The sequence below is a fragment of the Colletes latitarsis genome, chromosome 14, assembly GCF_051014445.1.
Source record: "Colletes latitarsis isolate SP2378_abdomen chromosome 14, iyColLati1, whole genome shotgun sequence".
Taxonomy (NCBI): domain Eukaryota; kingdom Metazoa; phylum Arthropoda; class Insecta; order Hymenoptera; family Colletidae; genus Colletes; species Colletes latitarsis.
Window position 1 is genome coordinate 22,424,366 of NC_135147.1, and position 21,295 is coordinate 22,445,660.

Below are 21,295 nucleotides of genomic sequence, written 5' to 3' on the forward strand. Positions count from 1 at the left end.
CCCGATGGAATTTCACGAGAAAACACGAGAACCAAAAATCGTGCGTGTATTTACACGACGAGAAACGTATTTTTATTGGCGCGATTGTTAATTTTCTGCCAATTGCCTGTCTCGCCTACGACTTTAATCTTCGACCTTTTCCCGTTTACGGGAATCGACTTATCTTCAATTACGGTCTTATCGACGTCCGGAGTTACTCTTGAGCCAGATTTACGATGTTCTTAATTGTGGTGTAATGGTTGCAACGCTTTTAATCTCGAAGTGTAAACGTTCAGACATTGGTTTAAAATACAGTTTATGGAAACTGGTCGTTGCATTTCTGCAATTCGTTTTATTTTTAGAATTGCAATTAGTAAATATTTAATTATGGCAACAGGTGGCAAGATAGTCACAATACACATTTTTGTTGATGACGAGAATTGACTGATAATTTCTTATATTATTTCGAATATTATAGACGATCAATCCAATTTGTTAACATTTATTTTATCCTTGCTTAAAAGAATGTAATATTTTTGCCATCGTTAATTGTCGATGTGCGAAGAATAAAGTAAAATTTTATGTTCTTCACGAACCGTAATTAAACACCGAAACAAAATTGCTCGAAACGTTTCGCGAAAAATATCGTATAATTTGAAAAATAAAATTTGTACGTATTTTGAGGCGTATAAATATTCGAGAAAATTTATGGACAGTAAAGATAAAAGGTTACAAATTATGGTACGAAATATTGAATAAAGCATTCGCAAAAAACGAGCCAAATGGCGCACGCAATACGAAAATTATCCCACTTTGAGGCTCCTTTCATGTAAAATCTTTCTGTGCGTTTTATTTCGTATATTAAAAGGAGATTCTCGAATACGTAATAATTGCTTAAGGCGGAGCACTTCCGGGGCAAAACAACAAGATCTTTTTAATTTTGTATGCATCAATTTACTTACAATGAGTGAAGATATGCACAGTGTGCGTGCGGAACGTGATCTTCCTTGGTTTTATAATCACATACTGTTTCTGCCACTTGTTTCATTCTGTTCATTTTGTACGTTTTTAAGTCTCGACTTAAGTACACTCCATAACATATAATTTCAATAGTAACTGTACGTTTATAATGCCCCTTGTTTATACTTTTCACATTTAGACTATCAAAAAACATTTCTTTCTTTTAATAAGAACAGATACTTAACTAAAATATTAAAAGAACAATAAACACGAGACTATTAAATGTGTTCTTACGTTAAAAATGATTTAAAAACAAAGAAATACTTGCTGCGACCCAAGCTGAGTTGTTTCTAATTGTTTGAATGAATGAATTCAACCTTTCCTATGAATAATTGTGTAGCGAGTCTAATCTATATGGAGCATCGAAAACGTAAATAACATCGTAATTATTCAAAAGAACAAGAAAACTGCATCGGAATTGTGCCGTAACAGCAGCTGTGGATTGGAATGTTTGCAGAAAGGACTCGATTAATATTGCCACACGACGTTTGCATTATCATACTCTTAATTCAATGCATCGTTATTAAACTTAGCTCCTTACCGTGCAAACTTTATCTTTTAGACAAGAATCGATCGAAATACATAGACAGTAGACACTAAAAATCTTTTACATTTAATTCCAAGATGGCGCGAACTCCCAACGATTTCAAAATTGTAATTCGACTGGATTTGCGAATGAATCCTCGCAAAATGTGACGATATTAGGACGTGTAAAAGGACTCGAAAATCGGAAAGACCATTACTTGAGTTAGATTATGCACGATCGTAGCACGGAGGAGGATCCCATTCGTGATCGGACTCCGGTCGCCCGATGGTCGTTGGAGAGCGCACGCAGTGAGTTTACACGCCTTTACTCGTAATTTTCCTGCTCTGCGGAAAAGGGAGGCGCGTGTACAGTTACCCGATCGGAATATTCAAGAACGACGGCGGTTCTCTCGCAAGCATTGCGGATACCGTGGTCTCGCGTCCGCGTTCGTAGGCTCTAGAAATCGCCAGGGCCTCGACGATTTCGCGGTAGACGCGGTCGAGTGCAGCTCCCATCGGCCCGTTACCACCACGATATGTAAAACGCAGTCACGGACCGACGTGCACGGTTTGCATACGGGCAAAGGTTCTCTTTGCCGGTTGTTTACAGTATTGAGCAGCACGAGGACGAACGACGAGGAGGAAGGTCGAAGAGAAAGGGTGCGGCGAGGGGCCAACCAGAACAGTCGACGTTACAACAGTAAATTCGCGAAGCCAACCTGGGTAATTCGTGTCCCAGAAACGATCCCTCGTTGTCGGATAAAAAGAAGACTCCCTTCGGAAAGAAAGACCCAAGAGAAACGATCCTTACGAGCAAACCAGCAATGATTCGTAAAATGAACATCGACCCGGGGTTGGCGCGTTCAACTTACGAATCACGAGCTCATTTTAAGGATCGGTACTTGGAGGCAAGATAGAGCCATTGAAGTACCTTAAGGGTTGGTAATTGTCCGAGTTTTAACCCAAGTTTGTGCAAGAAAAAGAGTTAGTGTTGATCACTAGTAACCACGCAATGATCATTTCCAACCCTTCAAATTGTGAATTTCGAAATCTATTTTTCTCACAGCCAAGTAAAGCAAAAATTGTAATTGACCTTGAGGTGTCCTTGACGCTTCTGCCCTAAATATTCGTTCCTATCTTTGAACATAAACGAATCGTCCAGGTGCGCTGGCTCGAGTACCCCGTTCCGTTTACTGCGATCTTTAAAATATCCCACGTACCTCGCGGAATTCATTGACAAGCTTCCCACATGCGTCGTCGAGATATTTCAACGCTAGCAATGGGCGTTGAATAAAGATTTTAAGTAATCCCGAAAGAATAAAAATCCAATTTGGATTTGGCAATGCGTTCTGCGCGACTTATCCATCAGTTAGAAAATCGTTCGTTCAAGAACTGTCCAGCTACCGTCCTGTACCGTCATGCATAAACCATATACGACGCACAACATCAACTGGGTCTTCTTCCAATAGATCATTCAATTGATTACTCAAGAAATTGACATGAGACTGACCTTTTAATATCCCCTCAATAAAAAGGAGTTACCAAACACTGTGTACAGTTTAGCGAAATCAGTTACGCCAGCTCGCGTTTGCGATTAAGAATTACTGGAGCACAAACGTGGCTGTAATTTGGAAATAGGGTCAAACGGGTCACAAACAGGGGACACACGCATTTAGATTTTCACGGGGAAACTTAGTGGCCCGGATTCGCAGTACTACAGTAATGATTCGTAAGTTGAACATTCCTATCTACGGAGAGATGTTCACCTTAAATCTCAATTTTAAACGCGAATAACTCGAAAAATTATCGAGTTTTTGCGCCCTCGTTGTCGTACAATCGTCTAATTAATATGTCAAAAGCTTAAAGCAGTGTCGGAGGAAGGTGGAGGACAATTTTAAGTGGACCCTCGCTTTGACGGTACCACATTGTTGAGCGGACGCCTGACGGGGAAAAAGATTGTGCCTCTATCCGAAGAGCAGACCGCACAGCGGCTGAACAGGGTAGAAAACGTGGGCAAAGGAGGAGGCTCGACTCACTGGCTACAAGAACAGAGCATTCAACCGGAGGCATGCGCCGGTGAATGGCGATGTCGAGACGCGGACGCGAACGTTGATATGGTTGCGAGGAACACCGTACGAAGACGGTGGAATAAAGTAGAAACGGAATAAAACAACCTGACGGGTAAAACAGCGGGCACGAAAGGTGGAACGGAGACGGCAAATCTTGCACAAGTCCCGCAAAAAGAGAAGAGTTTGGCACTGACGCCACGCCGCTCGCCGGTGACCAGACACCGCGCCAACGAGCACAGTGGTTCCCGACGAGAAAGGCCTCGAAGACTTTTCGACGAGGAAAACAGAGAGTTTCGAAAAGGGCCTCCGGAGCTGCCACGACGAAGCGGTTTGACGTTTCAGCTGGAGGCTCTTGACGTTTGAGAGGCACCAGGAGCACGTCAGGCTCACGAAGCAACAATGGCTTTGATAGGCAGAAGTTGGGAATTTGCATTTAGCCTCGCAGCTCGAAAAATTTCGCGAAACGTTCAACATTTGTCTCTGTCGTAAGAAACGGGTGCGACTCGCCTCGCCAGGCATAGCGATGATTCGTAAGATGAACGTCGCTCCACGGTTGGGAGGGATAGATACGTTCAACTTACGAATCACGCTCGTTTTGATGCTGTAAGACTCTTGGAATTTAGGGAAGATTGAGAACAAGTTGACGACATGTTTATGACATAAAATTCTAGAAATTGTAGAAAATTTATCGTTCCGACTCGCGTATTTTTCTTCAAGAAAATCAGATATTTTAAAGAGGCATAACCTGAAAGGTGTGTTCTTGTCTCGAATAAAAAAATCGACGATTGTTTATTTTATGAAGCTATCAATCATCGTCACGTTCCTTGCGCAGAACACCACATCCGAGATATTCAGTCAGCGTACGTAATACATTTTATTCATGCATACATAATCGAAGTCACGTAGTGCATCGAATAAAGTCGCTATAAACGTAGCGGCGCGTAAGAATTTAATACGTAGAAAGCAAGGATAAATTCAGAATCCTGAATCGAGGAAAATGACAATTTCAGCACACGTGCCCGATTGCTCAATCGAAATTCTTAAATTGCAAGGTTTCCAGTTCACCGAGTGTCCGGATAACCGACAATCAAGAAATCCAATTCCCGTATAATCGATACCACGGACAATCCCCGGTGCCTGGATAATTAATATCGGGATAATCAGCCATCCTCTACGTGCACGCGTGCTCGATACAATCGTGATTTCTAGTTTACAGCATTTTCTATCGCGTAACAGTATCCCCGTAGCGTTGCTCGCTCGAGGCATCAACAGCGATCTTGTACCGACTCGCGTGCAGAAATTGTTGTTAAGAATACAACCTTTCATCCTGTCTGCGAGATTAACAGGAACATCTCGGTACAATCTTGTACGGAATCACTGGGCAAGAGTTAACTCGGTGAAGCCTGGCCGAGGTTCGTGCGCGATGATGCTCCACCTTGTTTCAGCCGGGAAGCTAGACATTATTAGGATGAACGGTTCTATGGTAAATGGATCGGTCGCGTCGGACCCAATTGCTTGGCCTCCGAGCGAGAAATTGGATCCTGAGCCTTGAATTCGCTCGATTATTACCTGCCTGATCATCTTAGATTTACTTTATTTATACAGCGATGATAACATAAAATTGCCTCGATGTATTTGGCAAGTTAACTCCATGTTCTACAGTTTACGTTGAACGGTATTAAAATTGAGAGGCGGTGATTTCAAACTCGTAGTAAACTTAAATATAAGATTGGGTGTCTCTTGGGCCTCTGGGTCCTGAAACGATCTCACGATGTTTACTATCAAAAAAATCGACAATGTGTTATACGATATACTTCGTGGAAGCGTTCGTAACATTTGAAATCAACTTCAAGCACGTCGGGGCTATTTTACAAACGTCTTGTTCGCGCAGTCTTTTTATTGTTTTTAATTCCACCGCGTTTCTCGTTGCTCTTAATCCGAAGCAAATTACACGCGTGGGTATTTATCGGTCCGCGCAGTAATCGAAGAGCAAAACAAGCGTTTCTCGTTCGTCCATTATCAGCCGCGTAAAGATTTCTATTTTAACGTTTGAATCTCGCCGGCCATCGTAACTTTGCGTTCCGATAAGCAAGCTGCTCCCAGCGTTTGCTATCTCGCCCAACCGCGGAAAATAAATCGGTTTCGTTTCCGGATTCTACGGCGTAATCCATATTTTCCCTATCGAAACGAGCGGGGTGCGTGGCGCATCCACCTTTCGCGAAAGGCCTTCTGCAAAATCTCTCGCGCGCGGAATCTCGGATAAACCTTATTTCTCTCTCGTTCACGTGGCCCTCCGTCTTCCTCTCGTTCGCCATCGTCTTCTCGTTCCTCCTCGTCCGACCGTCTCCCCCATATTTCTCTTCCTTCTTTTTCCTCCCTGCATATATAGAGGACTCCCTTCTGGTTCCCCGGTCGTCGACGTTTTCTTTCTCCGTCCGCGTATCGTCGTCTCGCTCACTCCGGCGGACAGTCGAAAAAGACGGTACGTATGGCATACCTCGTGCAGTCGTGCCACGAGGCCTTCTCGTGCGAGGTACTCAACCTTCTTTGCATTTACCGGTCTCCTCTCTACCCTCTTCTCAGACGGGTAAACGTCTGACCTCGTGCGACCCACCTGTTCCCCCGAAGTAGAGGTGAGTCGCGTCGAAGACGAGGTGAAGGAAGACGAGGAGGAGGATGGAGAAGAAGGCGGAATGGTTCTGCAGATAGAATCGCGAAACGGACCGCTCGACTCTCTGTGTTGTTTGCATCCCGGCGATAGAGTCGCCTTTTGTCTCCGCCAAGCCGGATCACGGAAGTCGTTTCGAGAATAAAAGATCAAGTCCGCCCGAGACGGCATCGGGAGATGAAAGATGGCTCGTCTCCTGCCCGGAACAGTTTTCCCAAATTTCGGGACACCCCCCACATCCTTCCACCACGGTCCAAACGACAGTCAAAAGTCAATCTCGCGAAATGTTCCTCCAGGAAATCGAATATGCTTCGAACTATATTATAACGTCGTGAAATTCATTTCCGCAGCCTCGTTAGATTCATTTTCTTCAACGTCTAAACTTTGCTCGTGATTTTACTTTGCACTATGCTTTCAATTTTCAATGCCAAAGAAGCGAGACGCGAACGTTAAGGAGGCCACTGCAACGGGTTTACGGAACGAGTTGTTAATTTTGACAATTTACATGCAACAAAGTAGATAATGTTAGGTCGACAGAATGCAACTTAGTCGGTAGAACGTTACAATCGACGGTAGCAGAGGCTTCTTTGAAGTAGATGTAAATTGTATCGACTTGGCAACCAACGTCGAGCATGGAAGATATTGGGTACAAAATGTTTCAAGATCAGCACCGATGGAAATGGGACTTTGATGAATTCGTACTATTCATTGCCAGAGAAGCTCGACAATTTTTGGCACGATATTCCAAACAGAAATTGATCTATAGTCACCAACGTTCGATTTGTTTCTAGCTTTAGAAACGTGGTTAATTTATATATTCGCAAAATCGTAAACATGGTTAAAACATTATTTTCTATAGGGGATCGAAGTTGCAGCGGATCCACAGAAGGTGGTTATACAGATTAGAAACCTGTATCTATTTAAAATCACAAATTAGAAATCTTTCTCTGTTTTTTACTTTAAATGCCATTTACCTGCAAGCACGCACATATGCATGGTGTCTTGTATATATGGAACGGTACTAATTGTTTTTTTTCTGTTTGTGGCGCAAAGATCCGCGCAAAGTTCAACTTGGATCCGGCGTCCGCGAGTTTCGTTTCGAATTCTAGCGATCGTCGGGTCCATCGCGCGCCAGAGGGGATCGCGTTTTCTTTTCCGTCTCGATCTCGAGGATTCGTCGAATCGTCGCGCGTTAAACCATCGCGGCACGAAACGGGATGGGAGTATGTAGTTTGTTGTTCCGCGAGCTCCCGATTTAGATGGTCGTAACGTTCCATCGCGGCAACGCTGGCCCGCGAGCGGGTCGCCGAAATCGGAAAGACCGCGGCGTGTTATCGAAACGGGGAATGAAAATAAGTTTCCGACCCGTTTGTAACTTAAGAAGCCGTCTAGATCCCTTGTAATTCGCGAATCGATCGAACGCCGCGGTTCTCGAAACGCTGGACGCGCCTGGTCTTCCTCTGATCGTCGATGGCATAGGAATGATTCGAGAAATAAAATACACGAACGTGAGAAGTCGAGCTTTCAGGCTTTATCGAGCTATCGTTACGTTTCCTATTTACCTTACAAACGCGTATTATGATAAATAAAATAAGTAGTGATGGACGAAAATTGCACGATTGATCACAGGAAAAACCACTCGAAAGAATTGAATAAAAATTGGCAGACTCGGAAAATGCAAAAAGATGAGAAGAAATCACTAAAACCGTAATAATGATAGTATGAATTGACACAGTTCGTGGCAGATAACCTTCACTTCATCAGAGTATTCGAGCGAAACTCGTCTGTTTTCGAGACAGAAATATAACTCTGCACAAAGAAATCAAAAGGCTTAAATACTAAATAGAATGCGAACAGACAAGATCACGTAGCTATTTCAAGAACTAGAACCGGCCATACAAGATTTCCTTGCTTAGACCTATCAAAATAAAACGATGCTCCGACATATAAAACCGTGAAGCACCAAAATTACTGGGGATCGTTTTATACTAAATTACCGCAAATTACGTTCCGACAGGGTACGCTTTCGCACGAATATCGAGACGCGAATAAAAATTTCGCACGAATATCGAGACGCGAATTTCTTTCTCGTTTGAAAGAAAAAAAAAAATGACCAAACGTTTGTACAAGAAAAGTGAATTTGCACGAACTAAGTAGTAGTGTAGAAAATCTTTAATGTTACATATCGAGCACACTGATTTCCAGTTTGTGTTCAAAATGTCGTCTGTCAAGTATTCTGCATTACCGGTTTTCAAAAAAGATTTAACTAACCGATCGAAGGTGTTGCGGCGGGACAGATGATTTTTATCAGGAAATTGTTCGACGCAGAGCTGTTATTACAGCATTATACTTGCCTTCTCCATAAGTGAGAAGCATTTCCAGTTTTTCCTCGTTACTGGCACCGATGATACACACTATTCCCTCGATAATCATACGTGTTACTCAGAAAATAGTACAAGACTGTTAACATCTTGTTACGTCTGATGGAAATAATTTTGTTTATTAAGCTCCTTAAATATACCCCGATGCCTGCTAAACGATAAACAAAAGTAACTGCGGGGATGCACTTAAAGAAATTGAAAGTTACATTGAGAACTTTAAAAATATTTAATGGTATCGTAATAAAGGTCTTTCCGAACCATGTCACACGCGTTAAAAAAAAAATGCCGATCCACAGGCTTCTATCGAAGATAACAGACATGCATATCACTTATTTCGTGCAATGAATACTCCCCATTATGAATTTTTAGTCGAAGAAAATTATATAAATATATAGTCTGCATTTTTGTGACTTTTCATTTCATATCACATTACTCGGATCGTATAATTTATTTAATTTAGTTTAACCAGTAGCTTTCTTCGAATAATCTTTTGCATCGAACGAGTACAAAATTTAATCAATCAAAAACTATCAAAAGGGCTTGACTCTAAATTAATCACACCTATCGAATTTGTGAACATTTTATTTCGATACGAGCAATGAGTTCGAAAGGATCTCCTCGATCTTCTAAGAATTTGTTGCGCGGCTTTAAAAATAGGAAATTTGCGAATTTAAATACGTTTGTTTCTTAAATTCTCACCTTCCACCCACGGAAGATTAGTCACGATATATGTTAGTCATATCTTTTTCTAGAGAAAAATCCGCAAAACAAGTTACGTCATAGCAGATTAAACTTCTCATGTAATTCTGCTTATTCACGTTCTCGGAACATTGCAATCACCCCTTGAAATTTCGATACCTCTCTCAGCGGATCCACGAAACTCAAACAATCGTTTTTGTCGCGCTTCTAAACAAAACTTTCCAATCTCACGCCGATTTATACGCTTCTATGATCCACGTTGACGTTTTAAAATACGAGTGGCAACTCTAGAGAAAGCGATTTCTCCCGAAAGAATTTAATTAATTCTTTGTGCAACCTCTCGTAAATGTCTTGAGACTTTATTGGTCCGGTGTTAGTCGCAGTATACATAGTTTCGTCAATAGAAAAACGGACACTTCATTTACTGAAAGAGATATTCCTTGAAGAGGAAATCCTCGAATGGTTCCAAAGGACCAACTGTAAACCAATCTCTACACCGTTGGTCAAAAACCACAGGTATCACATCGCGATGAAGACGCTGAGACTACTTCAACGATTGCCACAAGCAGAAGCAAACGTATTCTTGGCTATTTAAAAGGATCATCAGAAGTGGGCATCGTGTATCGATGCAATAAGGATCCTCTCACAGGACATTGTTCAAAGGACAGGAGAGGCAGAGTATGTGGAACCATTGGACAAACTGAAGACTATGAATTCAGATTTTCTATGAAAATCTTTTTCCATATCGTATTTCTTCTTTGGTACTACCGAGTAACTCCTGAGCATCAATAAAAATTTATTACCACGTTTCGATCATCAAGTTATACGGCCCATTTGTTTGTAATTTCTTATAAAATAAATTCCCTATAAAAATTTTAACGAGATTATTTACATTCCACCGACCGAGCAATTTTTTAGAGATCGGGGTAATCAAGAAGTTAATTGATCAAAAAACTTTGGATTTCTGATTTTATGATACTCGTATGCTTGAAAATTCTGATTTCGCCCAGCGTGTACAAACGAAGAGAAAATATTATTTTACGTATTTGTCGGAGTTGGATATTTATCTTTGACACGTTTGAAGTTGCAAATGTAATTTCTCTGGGACAGGTCGAGTGCAGTGTAATCCTAAACGAAAACGAAAAGTCTACCAAATAGCGCATGACGATCGACCTAGCAGGCCTGATTATACTAATAAATACTACTTGCATTTTTGGACTACTCGTATAGAAAAATATCAGTATTTTCGACGAAAAAAAATAAAATTGTAAATTAAATCACTCCGATTTCGCTTGATATCAATACCAAAATATTGTTACGACGTCGTCTAGCTCTATTTTATATTTGCGCTAATAAATGACAACTGATCGAGTCCACGGATCACAAACTTTAAATACCTGTAAGAAGGTAATCCCTTCGTTTCGAAAAATATTAAAATTAGGGGGAAAAATGTAAAATTGTTAGGAAAAGCAAAGACAGAGGGTGGGCCAAGTTTTCCAGGGCCATTTCCCCGCCAAGGCCGTCCGATAAAATTCCATTAGATTTTCGCGAGGACGGCGGCGAAATGCTGATCGATGCACGCCGAATTCCTCGGGCCGGGAGTTATTTTTAGTCGAAGCGGCTCGGAGGAGAGGGGGAGGGTGAGGGCCCGTAAGTGTCGTAAACGTAAAAGACCGCGTGTACCGGGTTCCAAACGTGCACGCGTTGCGTGGGCGCGTTCTGCAGCGTGCGTGCGTGCGTGCGTGCGTGCGTCCGCCCGTACGTGCGTACGGTGAACGACCGGAGGGCAAGGACGCCACAAGGACACGCCCTAACACACGTTCGAGCGCAGCGACGCGCACGCTCGCGTGCACGCGCGCGCGTGTCAACCCTTTTCCGCGCCTCGACGACTCCTATTATTTCGCGATAACTATGCACGCGTGGCTACTAGTTTCGCGTCCGTGCCGCTTCCGCCGCCGGAAGGACTATCGTGCGACCGGCGAACGAACCGGAAGACCGACGGTAATTAGACCGTCGCGGCGTCGTTCAAGAGAACGTTGGTTAGCCGCGAGGAAATCGCTGACGGACGAAATTCGGTAATTATTTGTCGCGTAAAAATTATTTCTAGCTGCGGGGATTAATTACAATAATTTTTGGTGGACACGCGTACCCTCGAAATCCTATCCGCTTTCGAGACAAAAATTCAGTAGGTGGATACATTCTTCGACGAAATTAAAAAATTTCAAATCATACTAAAAAAATTATATTTAGTTTCAGGGGTCAATTACAAGCATTTTTGGTTATTATACATACCCCCGAAATCCTACGCATTTTCGAGAAAAAAATTTCTTACTGAAAATATAATTTCTGGCCAGAAATGTCTGCCCGAATTTTCATGTGAATCTTTAAAACGTCATAACTTCTGAACGGATTGGACGATTTTGATGTTTAAAAAAACAAACTACGCGTATTTTGATGGGCAATATATACAAATCACAAAAATGTTCGAAAAGTTGGTCCTTGACCCCGCAAAATGAGAAAAACCCCATAAAAATGGTCCAATTTTCAAACAGCTATAACTCCTACGATAGTGAATATATTTCAATGAAACTTTTTTCTGAAGTAGAGCTCATGGGTACCTACAAAAAAGTATTAGACAACTTTTCTGTAGGGCGTAAAATAAAATTATTAGAAATGAAAAACGAATATTTAAGAAAAATCGATAGGGGGTAGGGTGTCCAAATTTTTCGGCGAAAATGAAAAATTTTAAATCATTCTGAAAAAATTATTTTCGGTTGTGGGGATCAATTACAATCATTTTTGGTCAATAAACATACCCCTGAAATCTTACCCACATTCGAGAAAAAAATTCGAGAAGGTGTGAAATTTTTCGACGAAATTAAAAAATTTCAAATCATACTAAAAAAATTATATTTAGTTACAGGGGTCAAGTACAAGCATTTTTGGTTAATAATCATACCCCCGAAATCCTACGCATTTTCGAGAAAAAAAATTCCTTATCGAAAATATAATGTCTGACCAGTGACCAGGAATGTTTCCCTGAAATTTCATGCGTATGTTTGAAACATTATAACTCGCGAATGAATTGGAAGATTTTAATGTTTGAAAAGGCAAAGAACGCGTAATTTGGTGAAGAATATTTAGAAATTCTAATTATTATAATATACAATGTTAATGGCTAATCTAAAATCAATAAGCGAAACAGCAGTTTGTCCATATATTAGTATGTAATAGAAACCACGTTCCATATCTTATATACGTGGGCTACTAAATTTAGCATGCATCAGGTGTGAGCTATAATAAAGCACACATGTTAATTATCAAGCCTCTCCAACGAAAGTAATACAAGAGAATGTTACATTAGATCGAGAATAAAGTCCACAAATGCAACATAAATTATTTTGTATCGAGTAAAATAAAACCGAAATCTGAAGTTCTCGAGCCTAAAAAGTTTCCGTCGTATCGAGAATTAGGGTTAACAGACCAGTGTCTCAAAAAATAACGCGTACTTAAAATATTCACGAGGAGTTGCAACATAAACGAGACGTGTTTGTTTCTGTAAACGAGATAAGGAACGACATTAAATATAGAGTGACCCGATATTACAGGAAAAACGTGGCTTACACGTCCTTGGCATTCCACGCGCCATAAATCAACGACGAAACCGCGGATTATCCTCAAACGGCCTCGAGTTATATACTCGTTACATGCTCGCGCCGTTTTCCTTTTACTTTTTCGCGCTGATTGCCCTAACGAGTTTTTGATTCAATGTTTATACACTGCTTCGATACATTGTACGACGACTGCAAAATTGCTAATCGAGAAAACGATCAGTTTCCAAGTAAAACAGGGTTTCCCAAACTTCTTTTCTTGTGGAACCCTTAAGAAATTTGTCTAATAGTTTAATTTAATGGTTTGTTAATATTTTAATGCGTTTCTATGAAAATATTGCAGCTAATCTTATTTTAATGTTATATCACAACTTGTCTCGCGGAACCCCAAAATTATTTCATGGAACCCACTTTGGGAAACACTGCTGTAAAAATTTCCAGAGTCTCGTGGGAATAAGAATCGAAGGAGTCGAACGATCGATCCGTGTCGTAGTTGCTCCACGAAAATTCTAGAGCCCGTAACAGTCGAGTTAGAGACATCACGGATAATTATCGGGCGAAACGATTGGAACGGGATCGCGTGACCGTTTTTCGAGGGGATATTGACGCCATATTGGAGAAGAAACTGCCAACCACTCCGGCAATCGCGGATCTTGCGCTCAAAGTTACAGGCTTTATTACGACTTCTCCGAGGGAATACGCAGAAAACGACACTTCTTTCTCCCTCCCCTCTTCGCCCCCCCGTTCTCACCCCCTCCCGGACTCTTTCCTTCCATCGTCTGTCCCTCGCTCTGTCTGTCTTACTTCTTTTTATAATGTTTTGCTCTCCCTCACAGCCCAGGCTGATCGCGTCTCGGTCGATGAACTTCCTGGAACGATCTTGTGATTGCCTCCTGATGTGTCTTTTTTTGGTCCTTCGCTTTTGTTTCTTTCTCTCCCTTTCTTCTTGAATCCACGCAATGTCGGACACCGGGCGTGGAGTACCGACGAAAATCGTGCATTCTGCGATACACCGTCGAGCGCGGCCGCGCCTAAAAACTCGCGAGGACAGCTTATTAGCTACGTCGTGCCCGTCTGTTTGTTTGTTTCTCCGTCTGCAGACGCCCAGACGGCCGGCCAATTAACGGATTTTCGCGAGACTCTATACCCGCCTATCGCATCCAGTGTCTTCTAAAGTAGGTGCCGCCACCCCCTGGGGCACCGTCTTACGATCCAAAAGGGGTTTGCGTACAAAAGCGAACTTTGCTAATTATTTAGGCGCGTATACACCTCGCGAAGCTGACAGACTCTTGCGCGTAACTTTGTTGTCACGGACCGTGGACAAACTGTTTTACGATTGTCCCTCGTTTTCTTCCGCGGAGTTTTACGATATTTCCCTCGATAGGAAAGCAACGAGATCGTTTGCAGGCAACGGAGGCGCAGAACGCCTGGAAAAGGCAAAGACCACGAAAGCGAGTTCGAAAGAGGCACAAGGCTGTTCGCGGAATATGTGCACGACCGAGATCTGTTATCCCTGGAAAAAGGATAATGCAACGGTCGAAGCATCAACGGGCTAGGAACTGGCAGAAAAGAATGCGGCGGAATGTATTTTCCGAGAAGGAAGGTCTCATTCTTCATTCGCGGAAGACGAAGATTCGTGAAATTGCTACGTCCCTGAAGTTTCAGTTACTCGAAATGAGTTTCACGAGTTCTTGTCGATTATAATTAAAAATTAAAACATGTGTAATAGATAATATTAGTTCGTGTTAATCTTCGCTGTATTCACTGTTATGGGGCACAGACTCATTTTTGTCTCTGACTGTACCAGCGAAGATTTGTTTCAAAATATGGTTAATGTCGAGTATTTTTTCAAAGTAAACCGTGCGTATCGTTGTCGAATTTGTTTCGATAGCGTTTCCTTCGTTGCTCGACTGCGAGAAAAAGAAGCACGATGGAAGAAAGGCGAACAGGAAAGGGTGAAGGACGTAGTCGAGGGAAAAGAATAAAAAAAGGGAAGGTGGAGAGGGAAAGTTCACTTCATTGGTGAGCAGGCGAGTAGCCAGACTGTTGCTGTTTTGCATCGGAATGTACCTTATTGTTGTCTGGTTTGCACAGTGCCGAATTCTTCTGACAGGTGCCATAAAGTCACCGCGCGGAGTTATGCCCAAACAAGAAAGTCCGCAGGGAATAACAAAATCCACGGTTTCACGAAATGTTTACCGCGAGTAAACTTTCGACCTCCTTTCTCCATCGAAACTGCAATCCTTTCTGTTCGCGTTAAAAACAATTAATAAAAATAATTCTGGTGTACTTCATCCGTGAATTCTCTGCGATAAACACGAGGCGAAAAAGGCAAATTTTTGAAAACTTTTAAATAGATAATTAATTTGCATCGATCGACGAAACGTTTATTTTTTAATCTGACGGGTTTGTTAGATCGAAGTGCTTTTGTTTTACACGTCGGAGCTCTGTATTCACCGATTCTATCTTCACAAAAGGCACCCTATATTTTCCACCCGTTTTCGTTTAATCGCTCTTCCACGCGAGGAGCAACAGGTAGTGCCTTCGAAAGAAAGCACAAAATGCGTTGGAAAAACGTGGACTTCTCTACGAGGGACTAACGGTTTAAAAATTGTGCGAAGACAGAGAATAGAATACAGAAAATAATTAAAATAAAACGTTTACGTAAACTATTCCATGCTGTAATTTGTGACGAGTTGCTAGAATCATTTGACACGCTTAAAATTGTTTTTTGAAAACAAACACAGCTGGTTTTGTCTAGTAACGAATAACTTGCTTCTTTACAAAAGATTGCACGCAAACAAACAGACTTTGCTTCTTCCATCGATGACAATAAAAATAATCGTTCGGTAGTTCGTTTCTGCCAACGTTCGCGCGTTATAAATATTTGAATAAAAATCAACAACGACGTTCGCCATTGGGCGACGTGAGGCAAATGAAAAAGTTCATTGACGGTCACCGGTTGACCGACGCGGCGTCGAACGTGTCGAGATTAGAAATACGTCCCCGGACCCCGATGTCACATAAAGAAAAGCGCGTAAAAATTCCGAACACGAAGAAAAAGCGTCGAAACGTCGGTCGTCGATCAATCAACGGACGCTCCTTTCCGTCTTTTCCACCCCTACCTCGCGGATCCTTCGAAACGAGGACCGACTGCAACTCCCCTCCCCCGCAAACGTACGCACGCACAGACACACAAACACGCGCGTCGAAACACAATCCCGGTATCAGCAACTCAACGGCCCACGGGGCTCGATATTTACGATTTCTCCGCGGGTTTATTCGACCGGGGTTACGGCGTCGCGAGTTGTGCACCGCTGCGCTGAAAAACCGACTAAAAAACAGCTAAGGAGAATGCAAAGAGAGGCTAAAGAGAGGCCAAAGAGAAACCCAAGGAAAGGCAAACAGTGGCTAGAGAAGGGGCAGAACGGGGAAGAGGAAGACCGAGGCAGGGGAACAACGGCTCGTAAAGTCAAAAGGGGCTGAGGGAAAACGTAAGAAAGAGAAAGAAAGAGAGCACGAGGAGGGGAAAGGGAGCGCGGGGAGGGGGACAAAGCAAAGACGAGGAAAGAAAGCAAGAGTAAAAGGAGAACTCACGTTTGCAGTGGCCCTTATAGGCGACGGGAATGGCGCGACCTGCGCGGCAGGCGGCAAGTCGCAGGTGGCAGGCACTCTTGTAGGTGTTTCCGTCGGCCCCGCAAACGGGGCGTGCGGCGGCTCGCTGTTGCGGGGGCGGCTGTGGGCACCTGCGGGCGCACTTCACGCAGTGCGGGCTCAGGTTCTGGTCCAACAGGCAGCTCCGGCCTTGGCCGCACCGGACCCGTGCGCACGAACCTGCTCGACACTTTACACGTTATTACGCACAGTCGTAAACCGCCCCCGTGATAGATGCGACGCCTTCCCTCTCCTTCTTGTGTGTGTCTTTTTTTTTTGCGTTTGCGTTCGATTTTCACCACGACATCGCGCGCTTCCGGTCGCCACGCTCGTCCCTTCCCCGAGGAATCCAACGGGACGTTCGCAAATTTTTTAAGGATATTCAAATCATTCGTCCGATGGATCGATGCTATTAGAAAGCGAGTCATTCATCGTGCAAAATCGAGACGAAAATGGAGAGCAATTCTTTTGATACGATCTTCTAATACATATATATTTATTTGTGTTTAAAGAATATATGAGAAATTAAAAATAAATGTAAATTTTCTTTGGTATTTGGGCAAATTAAATTCAAACGGTAAATAGAAGAATAAATTAAGAGAAATATTGTCCCAGTATATAGAAATAACAGAGACTGTTTCATCATTCAGTAGCAATTTACGTATCGTGACTCAAGTACGAAAAATTGATTGCATTTCACTAAACAAATTTTGAAAAAGCAAATCAAAAATGAGGAATGAAATTTTTTCATTGGAGACTTTGTTTTCGAGATAATTGAGTTTGAAGATTCGTCGGATGCGCGCGCGATCGACTAAGAGTCTGGTATGTCTGCCCACTACCCACTGTTTCTACTTACGCTGAATTACAAGTCGTGCTCTATTGCACGCACAACTAATCAAATTAAACGATACGTAAAGGTCCCAATTTTATACCGATATTGTAAATTAATTGATTTATGTTTTATTCCAATATAAATATTAATAAACATATTTGTATCGATTGAAAGAAACGTTTTGACGAGATTTGGGGAAGGAACGAACTGCTAGAACAGTCGGAAGCGATCGAGCGTTTGTGCGGCATTCGTGTGCATTTAGTTTGTTCGTGTAAGAACGGACTAGAAGAATTAGATAGAAATATTATTATTTATAACAATTTACAAAGGGAAAAGTTTGGTAATTATTTTCTACCGAGTTTGGGAATAGTTTATACTTCGTATAAACGAAAAGCTCTAACATTCAGAAGCGTCAAACAATCAAGCGAATTTACAAGTTACTTCACTCGTGATAATTTTTAATTACATAATCTCATCATTTCTGCAATGCTATGCACTTTTTCGGTAGGAAAATAGTGAGACAGAAATTATGTGTACTTAAAATAATATTTGCATTTGAATGCTTTCGAGAATTCCATCGTGGATTTTCACTACGCGCGAATGCACTTTGCATTGCTGTTTTCTTAAGAGAAGAGCAAACACTAACAAGGCACTATATCTGTATAATTAGACAATTTTAAATTTCACCAAAAAATAAAAAGAATTTAACCCTCGACTGGTAAAATGGTAATGAGAACCTAAAACTCGTGAGTCTAGATACTGGAACAAACCAAAGTTATCGTCTAAACGAATAGGAAGTTTATTCCAGCAGGTGTCAGACATATTACGACCACTTAAATATTACTCTCCTTACATTTTCAAGTTGTGTAGCAATTATGAAGAAGAAACTACTTTGAATCTCCACGTTAACGATTGAATAAAGAAAAAGCCAGGCGGTCAAGGCGTGGAACCTTAAATAACTTTAAAGCATCTATTTTAGAAGATGTCAAGTTTAACTTGCTATTCATTTGACTCGTCGTATTTCGTACAATTTGCACCAATATTTAGCTACTGCCTGGCCCATCAACGATTCTTTCCATTTCTATTCAGAATAGAGCCGCGGTTTGCCCCAGTTTCCAGAATCGTCCAGCAGATCAGTATTCTTTTCGAATTAATTTCGCAGCTGACGGTCCCCGGTAACGAGTTGATCTAGCGTTTAATTTGTTCCGCGTCCAGCTCACGTCATCCCTCTGTTTCGCGGGACAGGCAATCGTCTAACCAGTCTTGGGTTAATTCCCTCGCGACGCTTCTTCGGATTCCCCGAAGTGCAATCAATCCGAAATGGCCCACTCGTCGGCGATTCAATTGCAATTGCGGTCGTGATAATGATTCTATCTCGTTCATACATACTCACTTTGGCAGTGGCCCTTATAGGCGACCGCAAGCTCGTGGCTTCCCTTCTTGCAGGCGCGTTTCTTCAGCCTGCACAGATTTTTGTAACTCTTCCCGTCGGTCCCGCAAACCGGACCACCCCCTCTTGGCGCCTTGCACTCGGGGTTGCACACGCACCTTGGCCTTCCCCTGCGCACCACGCACTTCTTCCCCTCCTCGCACCTCACCTCTGCGCAGCTTTCTGTCGAGAAATACCATCGACATTACTCTAAAAACGACGACAACGATGCATCGAAACTCTAGAACTATTCGAACGGTTGGATATTTTGGAAATAAATTCTATGGCTTGAAACGGGACAACAATCTTTAGTTCACATTACTGATTAGGGGAAAATCGTTTTATAATACTAGAAGAACGCTTCGAATGAAGATGGAGGGTTAGTGTATGGACTGGGGTAATCGATTGTAATCATTGTGGATCCTCACTTTCTACCAAACACTCTAAATGGTATTAGATTTTTATGCAACTGGAAGATATTAACAATAATTTATTTAGTTTACTAAAGACAATCTTTTTACTCCTGCAATTGGATCAACGTGAATGTCCGAAGAAACTCTAAAATGTTAAAAATGTCTTAAACTAAAGAAATCACACACTTATTTCTTGTTTTTTACATAGACTGTTTACTATAAACAGTCATGAAAATAAATTACTAACATGCAGTACTATATATTTCGTAAAATATTGAAGTAATTGTGAAACGTGTAATATTGAAAATTAAGTGGTTTTCATTACATACTGGCAGAAATAAATATTCGTAATTCGTAAAACGTACTGTTTGTCTCGAAAAGGCGCGAAATGGCTACTAAAATAACATGTAAACAATTCACAGTTTCAGTGACGATAACATATTCAATTAGTTTCTGGAACTCTTCTGCGTTCTTGGAATCTAACAATCCTTCTCCTAAATAGTTCGTTATGCGAAACTGTTACTGCACTCTCTGGAATACGAATAAACGGGGAGAAATTTGTAAAACGGTCGTGTACGTCAATAAAACAGTGAATCAATCTGATTGCTGCCCGCCTGTGCGCAACGAAACACACAAAAAAGACGAGGAAAGAAACGATTCCGTGGTCTAATAACAATTTCAGAATTCATATTCTTCGTATCTCGTTTTAATCAACGCGTTAACGAATAAGTTAACGATAATAAGTTTTGATAATACGTTCGAAAATCTAGTTCTCTGAGAAAATTCAATTGAATAATCCAAGAAGAACGATTTAAAACGTAAGAACGTAGGTGTCCTCGCATGAATTTGATCGATTACCTCTGCAAGGACGGCACTGCACACCTCCTCCGAGTACGCCCCAGAAGAAGATTTTCCCGCTATCGAGGTCTTCCTCGGAGTACGCGGTCGCTGCAGCTGCGTTCGACGCGCAACAATTTTCCTTTGTCACTTGTCGCGACAACAATTCCTTGCAGCGACCGTTGCTGATAGAAGACCAGCACATGCCGCCTGTAACATATCCGTAAAAAGAAAAATGTTAGACGTAAATACAAGAAACTGCTATAGTATTCCCCGCTTATATGCCATCGAGTGGGGTACGTTCGTTTGCACACGTTCCTACATCACATTTTTCATTGCTCCAGTATACAATAATTATTGAATATTACAATCTTGTTTTAACGTTTTGATGCTAGCTAACACATAAATACAAGAAACTGCTATAGTATTCCCCGCTTATATGCCATCGAATGGGGTACGTTTCTTTGCAAATATTATATTATTGTTCCATGTTTCCAATAAATTATTTGTAATCTAACAGAGCAATTCTAATCAACCTTTTAACAAATGTAAAGAAAAGAGATTGTTATACAAAGTCGAAACTGCATTCTATTTAAGGAAAAGAAAGGGGGACGTTTAAAAATACAGAATTACACGACGGTGGAGTTTCGCAATTTCTTTGGGAATAAAAACGTCACGTTGCAGATATCAATCACGGTGCACGAGTGCAACGGATGCACCGTGAGGCGTACTTTCACAAAAATCGCAGCGTAAAATTCCAGCGTACGGACGCAGGGGACCTTGAGGGCCCCGAGAACCGTCAGTATTCGTCCCCGAGATTGTTTCTTTTTTTCCGTGGCACGCGTAATCACAGCCATAACTATGCTCCATGTGTAACGTACGACCGCGTGCACGCGTCTCTTTTTTAATGGATGATAGTCGGTGGTATTAGTATTCCCGGAACGTCGTATTAATGAGACGCGTTGCGAGGAAAATTCTTGTAAGGACTTTTAATTAACGCCGTCTACGGAAGACTAAACGTGCGCGTTAAAAAAAAAAAACTGGAACGAAGACCGCGCGAAATCGAGGGACATTCGTTAGAAAGCTTAACGAGCGTGTCATAACATTGCAAAAGGAACGTTGGCGACAGCAATGCAATGAACACGATTCGATCGCCTAAATAAGAGAATATTAAATGA

General features: G+C 41.9%; 1 protein-coding gene across 1 annotated transcript in view; it reads right to left on the reverse strand.

Moving 5' to 3' along the window:
- Positions 1-21,295, reverse strand: part of LOC143349826 (follistatin-A-like) — a 65,075-nt gene that overhangs the window by 12,677 nt on the left and 31,103 nt on the right. Inside the window, exons 3-5 of the mRNA XM_076781392.1 lie at positions 20,139-20,327; positions 18,832-19,050; positions 16,550-16,786 (exon numbers count right to left, since the gene is read on the reverse strand). Of these exons, the coding sequence (XP_076637507.1) occupies positions 16,550-16,786; positions 18,832-19,050; positions 20,139-20,327 (645 nt within the window). The remainder of the gene's footprint in view (positions 1-16,549; positions 16,787-18,831; positions 19,051-20,138; positions 20,328-21,295) is intronic.